This window comes from Crocuta crocuta, unplaced genomic scaffold, assembly GCF_008692635.1.
Source record: "Crocuta crocuta isolate KB4526 unplaced genomic scaffold, BGI_CrCroc_1.0 scaffold971, whole genome shotgun sequence".
Lineage (NCBI taxonomy): Eukaryota > Metazoa > Chordata > Mammalia > Carnivora > Hyaenidae > Crocuta > Crocuta crocuta.
In genome coordinates, this window is record NW_027527401.1 from 841,045 (window position 1) to 848,441 (window position 7,397).

At 65.9% G+C, this 7,397-nt stretch overlaps 1 protein-coding gene across 5 annotated transcripts in view; it reads right to left on the reverse strand.

Annotated features, from left to right (window-relative positions):
- Nucleotides 1-3,830: 3,830 nt before the first annotated feature.
- LOC144222580 (major allergen Can f 1-like) overlaps nucleotides 3,831-7,397 on the reverse strand; it is a 29,123-nt gene continuing 25,556 nt past the window's right edge. Inside the window, exons 2-7 of one of the 5 annotated variants that reach the window (XR_013332439.1) lie at nucleotides 6,077-6,309; nucleotides 5,609-5,696; nucleotides 5,320-5,390; nucleotides 4,770-4,870; nucleotides 4,259-4,579; nucleotides 3,854-3,908 (exon numbers count right to left, since the gene is read on the reverse strand). Coding sequence is in view for 1 of the 5 variants with exons in the window: in XM_077753086.1 (XP_077609212.1) it covers nucleotides 3,895-3,908 (14 nt within the window). In the remaining 4 variants the exon portion in view is untranslated. Of the gene's footprint in view, nucleotides 3,909-4,258; nucleotides 4,580-4,769; nucleotides 4,871-5,319; nucleotides 5,391-5,608; nucleotides 5,755-5,863; nucleotides 6,310-7,397 lie in introns of all 5 variants that reach the window. The other 4 variants (XR_013332438.1, XR_013332437.1, XR_013332436.1 and 1 more) reach the window with 4 other exon arrangements.

The window sequence follows — 7,397 nt, forward strand, 5'->3', positions numbered from 1 at the left end:
CCCCCCCCCGCCACCCACTCAGCTACCAGGAAGGACAGTCTAGTGCAGGTGTGACCCCAGTGTCCTCTCTGTAAGACAGAAGGGACGGCCCTGGACCGTCCCCCATGTAGGAGGCAGCCTGGACCTGGGGGCCCACTGGAATCTCCTGGAGAACTTTTGGGGACGGTGCTACTCCTGGGCCCACCCAGGCCCACTGGGGCAGGGACGGCCCCGCCTGGCCCCCGGGCGGCCCCAGGTGTGGATATGGGTGCGGGAGGCCACTGGGGTGTGCTCACGCGGGGTAACTGTCAAGTGGGTCCCAGCACTGCTTTGTATCAAATGCCACGCCAGCAGAGCGCAGCTTCTTCTCGTTACAGAGGCCAAGGAGTGTGTGTCTGGGGTTGGCTCTAGAAGGTTCCACAGGAGACAGGAGGAAACTGACAGGCCTGAGGAACACAGACAGCTGTGAAGCTGGGTGTGGAGTGCAAGGGGTTCACCCACCATCCCGTCCTGTCCGCACATGTGAGTGTCTGTGTTTTAGATAAAACAACACAGCCCGAGGTCACTCCCACGTGACACCTGGTGAGAGACTGCTGAGAGGATGGGGTCCCCACGTCACTACGGATCCCAGCCCCCGGTCCTGTCCCTCCGTGCTTCTCCCTCCGTGCTTCCGGAGCTCTGGCAGCTCCAAACCCTTTCCCGATCCCTGGTCCTGGCCAACCCCACTGCCACCCAGCCCACCCCGCCCCGTGTCCCCACCCCTTCTCTGTAAGACAGAAGGGACGATCCCGGACAGTCCCCATCATTTAGGAGGCATCCCACCCAGTGCGCCCCTCCCCCGTGTTCCACGGCTAGGCTCCGGCAGGAAGCACCCTCCAGGCACCAGACGATTTCTCAGGAGGCGGCTCTGTGCGCAGGGATGTGGGTCAGCCCGGGGACCCGAGGCGGGAGCCGTTCTCAGGTCTAAAGGAGGCTTTGCCAAGGGGGGTAGTTCAGCCTGAGACGCGACGCTGGGCCTCGGGGCGTGAGCGGCCTGTGCGCGTGTGCACCCGTGTGAGCGAGTGTACCCATGTGTGAGTCTGCTGGGGGCGAGAGCAGTGGGTGGCCCAGCTCTGTGAGCCCTGTGGACACAGCCCAGCGTCCGAAGGGCCAGGGCAGCCTGCTGACCGGGCTCCTCCGAGAGGGGACGGCGACGTCCCCGCCTGCCTGCTCGCCCTGCTCCCCGCACATTCTCAGGCCTGACCATCCGGGTCCCAGCGGTTCTGTGAGCTGCGCGGTCACCTGTTTGAACTTCACTTCTGCCTCCGTTACCTGGTTCGTTCCTGGCGCTTTTCCCCAGTGACCCCGAGGGCCCGGACGCGTCTGGGGCACAGCTGCCGCGCGGGCTCCCGCCCCCAGCAGTCTGTGACAGGGCCAGTGGCCTGGGGCGGGGGCTGTCAGACACAAGGACGGAGGGAAGTAAATGTGATGGGCGACGGAGAGCCTGTGGAAGGGCCTGGAGAGCCTGACCCAGAACAACCGCGCGCAGGGGCTCCCGCGAGTCCACGCACACGCGTGCTCACACCAGCACCGGCCACGACCGCTGACGCACGCCCCGGCGCGGGGAGCCTGGGAAACGTCCCACGGCGCCACGTGGGAGAAGCCAGACACGAGAGCCGCACGTGGAATGATTCCTTGCCTGCGAATGTTGGGGACAGAGCACAGATCAGGGGTGTCAGGGCTCGGGGAAGGGGGACGGGGTCTCCTCTGGGGGGACGAACTGATTTTGTGACCAGAGAGAGGCGGTAGCTGCACAGCATTGTGAACGTCCCAAATGCCACTGGATCGTTCATTTCCGTGGCTCATTTTATGTTATGTGACTATCACCGCAATAAAAGCCTCAGGACAAAGTCCCTCTGTCTGGACTTGAGAGATGGAGACGCAGGTGGACTGAGGCCGTGATGGAGGATTTCCCAACGGAGCACAGACATGGGTGCTCAGGTCGGGTGGGGGAGGACTCTGCCTCTGACCAGCCCCTGCTGAGGACGAGCAGCCGCGGGTGAAGAGCATCTGCTGGGGCCGGAGGGAAGGTGCGGGGCAGGGAGCTCTGCCCGGGCCCCCACGGGAAGGGCGGGTTATAGGACTCCGTGGGGACCCCGCCGGCTCCCACCCCATCTCTCCGGGGACTCTCCTCCCTGGGACACTCCTGGGTCTGGGCCTCCCCGAAAACCACTGTCCAGTCTTCAGGCAGGGCCAGGGTCGTTGGGGAGGGGATGGTGCCCGGGCAGGTGCTGGGCTTGGCTTTCCAGAAAGGACAGTACCTTCACTGGGGCGTCTGCTGCTGCCCCCACTGGGGAGAAGGACCCGGAGACCAGGAGCCACAGGAGCTCATCAGGAGCTCGTGCGGGGACCCTGCTCCAGCTCCGCCTCCCTGTTCTCAGCTGCAGGGAGGTCACCTGCCAGGCCCTAGTGACCCGACCCTGAGTCTTAGCCCCAAGCCCTTACAGACACTGGGCCCTGGCTCTGGCTGCCTGGACCCCCTCTCTGGCCCTTGGGGCAGCTAAGGCAGAGGGGCCGACTGTTTAAGGACAGGTCAGCACCAGGTAGATAAATGGTGAAGGGGCTGGAACCCCAGGACAGGGGCGCGTGGCTGGGGTGGCATCCGTGGGGTCTCCCCGGTCAGGTACCCAGCTTGGTGGCCTCATGTCTTTGCAGGGAAAGTGGGGCAAGGAGCGTTGTCGTTACACAAAGCCAGACACGCAAGGCCAAGGCCGGTGAGACCAGGCCCTCGGGCGCTGTGTCCCGCCAGGGCCCCGCAGCTGCACCTGGGGGACCCGGGGATGCCCGCGCGGACCCTGCACGGAGGGAGCTCCCGCATCTCCCTGCCCCCAGGGGAGCTGGGCCGGGTTCACCCCTCCCGCCAGGAGAAGGGAGACCCTGGCCTCCCCGCGGCTGTGTGTCAGGCGGCCGATGCAAAGCTGCCGGGGGACTTTGGCTCCAGTGTCCAGCCAGGCCTGGGGGGGGGCGGGCAGGAGCTGAGGGCACCCGGCTGGGCTCCCAGTGTCGGGCTGCCCCCATCCTGCTGTGCCGGAGGCCGGCTCGGGCAGGTCCAGGGGTCCCTGAAGGATGGACGGTGTCGGCGAGAGAGAGAGTGAGAGAGCCCCGAGATTCTTTCTGATCACCAGGCAGGCATCTCTGTCCTGTCGGTTTTNTCCTTATGAGGTATCTGTTCAGAATATGGGTCTGATCTGGAATACTGTGAGGCCTGGTCAATCCCAGCAGGCTCATTTCCAGCATGAGCCATAGTAGCAGAAGGAGATCCCAGTTTTCGTTCCTCATGGCAGGAGCTGCAAACACTGCCACTCCCTTGCTGTGACGGCCACCCAGAGAGGCCGGCGCGGCTCCCAGCACTGCCCGGCCCGGGAAGCCTCCTGCCTGCGCCCTCACTCCTGCCCAGGCTCCAGCTGGTGGGGGGTTGAGGGGCCAGGGGACCCCCACCTGCATGTGTCCCCACATCTAAACCCTGTCACCCCCACACCCCCGCCCCAGCCCCCAGACCACCCAGAACCCGAGCTCCGCGGCGCCGGCCCCGCAGGAAGCCCCCAGGACCCTTGGGCAGAGCCGCACCCCCAGTCCTCCGCCCACACCCCCATGCCCGTTGGGCCGCCGCACCACCGCCCAGAACCAGGACACCGGCGCGTCCCCGCGTCCCTCCTGGCCTGGCTTGCACGCCCTCCCTGATCCCAGCCCACCCGAGGGCCCACGCACACAGGCACGGTCAGCAGTGATTGCAGAAGCTCTTTATGTGGGCACAGGAGAGGGGTGGGGGCAGGGAGGCAGGAGGGGTGGGGCGAGGAGGGCGGGGGGGCTCCTTCCACGTCCCGCAGGACAGAGGGTCCTGGTGGTGCCGCCCCGGGGCTGCTGCGGAGCCGGTCCTCACGCCTGCGGCCCTGGAAGGAGAGAGTGTCAGTGAGGGCAGGGTGGGGAAGGCCGGGGAGCTGCTGTGGGGTGCAGGGGGCTCACGGGGGCCTGTGGGGTGCAGGGGGCTCANCTGCTGCAGAGCCAGTCTGAGCAGAGGGAGGGGCCTTCTGCGGTCCATCCCCAACCAAAGCTCTGTGCGCACGAGGGGCTGGGCTCAAAAACAGCCCCACTTCGTCCTCATCCGGCTGTGCTCCCGGCAGTTCTGGGGACCTCAGGTAGGTCACTGCACCTCTAGCTCCGGTATTAATGGCCGTGTGACAGAGGTCCTGGTGACAGGGCAGCAGAGGGGATGTGGGAGGGGCGGAGAGAGTCAGCTCACCCCTGGTGGCCTGGCAGCTCTCTCTGGGTGTGCCCGGTGTGGTCAGACAGACCCTGGCCCTCTGGCCCCGACTTCCACATATGAACCCAGTGGACAGAGAAAGAAAAGGAGTCCCTAAATGTCCCTGAGTGACACCTGGGGACAGACATCCAAGGTGACGAGCAGGCCCCAAGGGGGGTTCTCAGGGCAGAGAAGGCTCTGCCCACACGGGGTCCCTCCTGTCTGCGGGTTGGGTTGCCCCTGGGGACCCCAACATCCCGTCGAATACAGGACTTTTCTCCAAGGGTCACTCACCCTAATCACAAGTGGGGATGCAGCTCTCTGTGGAAACGAAGAAGGAGCCAGGATGAGAAGGTGCCCCGGACAAGGGCCCCGACCCCAGTGCTGCTCACTCCGGCAACGAAGACCCGAGAGCGGGGACCTGGCGCCCCAGGGACACGTCACTGCACCAATGCCCCCCGTGGAGCGGTGTGGGTGGGGACCCAGGGGACACAGGCCCGGCCGGACTCACCCTTTTGGACGGGCATGAAGACGCTGTCCTGAGTCCCCCCTTGAGCCGGGAGAATTGCTGAAATGCTTCCAGAGCTTCCGAGTTGACGCCAGGGTTTCTACCTGCGGAGAGGTGAGCAGGTGAGGCCGAGGTGTCGGGGAGCAGCCCGGGGAGCAAACGGGGGTGGGGGTGGCAGGAAACATACCCGTGAGCTTGGCTACTCTGAACCTCTGCCCCTGAAACTGTCCTTTGCTATAAAACACGAGGCAGCCCTTCACGGGGGCCTCTTCCACGTGCAGGTGGCTGGTGTCCCACACGGCGAAAGGTCACGGCACTGAGCACGTTAGCATCTACCCCCAAAGACGGGGGGCGGGGGGCGGAGGCCCCCGTCTTACCTGTCCCCTGCTTCCCCTCCAGAAGTGGGGTCCCCAGCACCAGGGACTCAAGACCCAAGCCTGCCCCCTCTGGGCACAGGACTTGACCCAGGGCCGTGGGGGAGGGATGGCAAGGGGGGGGGAGGAGGGGAATCCCTGGGTGGGGCCCCACCCCCCCGAAAGGCTCCTGGACTCACAGTTCCTGTGTTCCCCGGGGGTGGCAGTTTTCTCCAGGGTGGACTCCAGTATGTGGCACTGGCCATGGATCCTGGAGGGCAGGGTCAGGTGGGCAAGGGCTTGCTGTCCACTTCTGTCGGGGGGGGGGGCACGCACCAGGCCTCTCCCCCTGCCCTGACTGGGGCCCTGCCACTTCCAGAGTCCGGGGGGTGTCAGTGTGGCCCCGCGCCCCCGGCACGGCAGGAGGGCCCGGGGGGGAGACGAAGGCCGCGGGAAGGGGAGGCCAGCGGGCGGCGGGCAGTTGCTCACTTGTACGCCAAGGAGACGTGCACGTAGCTGCTCCTCAGCGCCGAGAACTGCACAGGGGTCACCTCCATCGTTGGCGTGACCTCCTCCACTACGAGAGCGTAATACACCACGTCCCCACATCTGAAACACATGAGCCCTTTGCAGGGCTCCCCCCGACCACGACACCCCCATAATTCCCCGTACAGGCCCTGCCAGCCCCCCCCAGCACCCGGCTGCTCGTCCCCCAGCATTCTGAGGCCTCCCAGGGACACCTGCCTCTCCCGGGATCTCCGAGTCCCTTCCAGATTCCAGCACATTCCCTCAGCCGCACCCTCATCTCTGGGGGTGCTCAGGACGAGATGGAAGTCCTTTCGGCTCTGAATCTTCCTGCTCTCTCCGACCATAGCCTGGGGAGGGCCAGGGCTGAGCCTTAAAGTGGGTCTAGCTCCTGACCACGGACCCCAGTCTCCCCGAGTGGGAAGTGCTTACCTCGGTCGCCCCAGCCCAGCCCACACGAGCCGCACGCCAGGTCCCGGAAGGACAGGGGCCCCTGGGCCTGCCGTGCCCACGAACAGGGTCCGCACCTCCAGGGCTCTGCAGTCACCGCTGCCAGTCAGGCCTGTCCGTGGGGCTCGGGAGTGGTGGCCTTTATGCCCCGGCCGTGGGTCCCCGGGGGCCTGGCGCAGACCCCTTGCGGTCCACGGCCAGCTGGCAGGGAGAGCCTGTCATTTGGAATAATTGCTCATTAAGTCCTCAGGCCGCGGTGCTCTCTCGGGGCGCTCATTCTCAGTGTGGCATGTTTTGGGGCAAGAGATTCTCCAACTGGGCAGGTGGGGAACGAAGGGTGCGGCTCCTCAGCCCCCCCCCAGGCCCACCTGTGCTTGGCCATCCCGGCTCTGCCCGGGCCTGCCCACACCACCTCCGTGGGCCCCTGCACCTGCTGTTCCCAGACCGCCACATCCCGCCCTGGGTGTCCCGCAAGGGCCCGTTTGGGGATTCAGGCTCAGCTTCAACGATGCCCCCTTGCGGAGGCCCCCAGACACTCTCTGGGAGCGTCGCCCTCCCTCCCCGCCCATCTCGCTCCTGCTTGATCTGCTGCAGGTGCTTGCTCCTGGGCACCCAAGAGCACCAGGAATGTGTTCTCCAAGCCCGCATGAGATCAAGGTGTGGCAGGGCCGAGCCCACCCCCACCCGGCCCCCAGTCCCCGAGGTGGGGACTCTCCTCGCTCCGGACGCCCCCGCTGTTTGCTCTGCGTTCTGTCTTCCGTCCTGTGTCCCAAATCCTGTCCTCTCTCCTCTGGACACCAGCCCTCGGGTGTGGAGCCCTCAGTCCAGGACGACCTTGTCTCTAACATAATAGATCACATCTGCAAAGACCCTGCGTCTGAATGAGCCTCCAGGCGGCGAATCTTCTGGGGCCGCCCGGCGCCCCACACCCCCCTCTCCGGAATGACCCTGAAGGTCTTTGGCTGCTGGTTCATTGCCACCTTGTCCTGTTAGAACTAGGCTGCCTCGGTTCCCTTGCTCNTGTCCAGGTGTCTGACCCACGGCCCTTCGGGAGGGGCCCACTGTCTCCGCTTCACACAGGCCAGGTGAGAGGCTCGGGCGCCACAGCCCGCACCTAGCGGTCAAGCTCCCACTTTCCTGAGGAAGGACCCCCATGCTCTTTGCAGGGCCACAGCGGGTCCTGGGCCGGGACCGTCTGTCCCGCGGCCCGGCGCTGACCGCGGCAGGAGCCCAGGGCCACAGCGGCTGTGGCGGGCCTCACAAAGAAGTCCTTGTGCCTTTGTCCTCCCTCTGCACCCCCCCG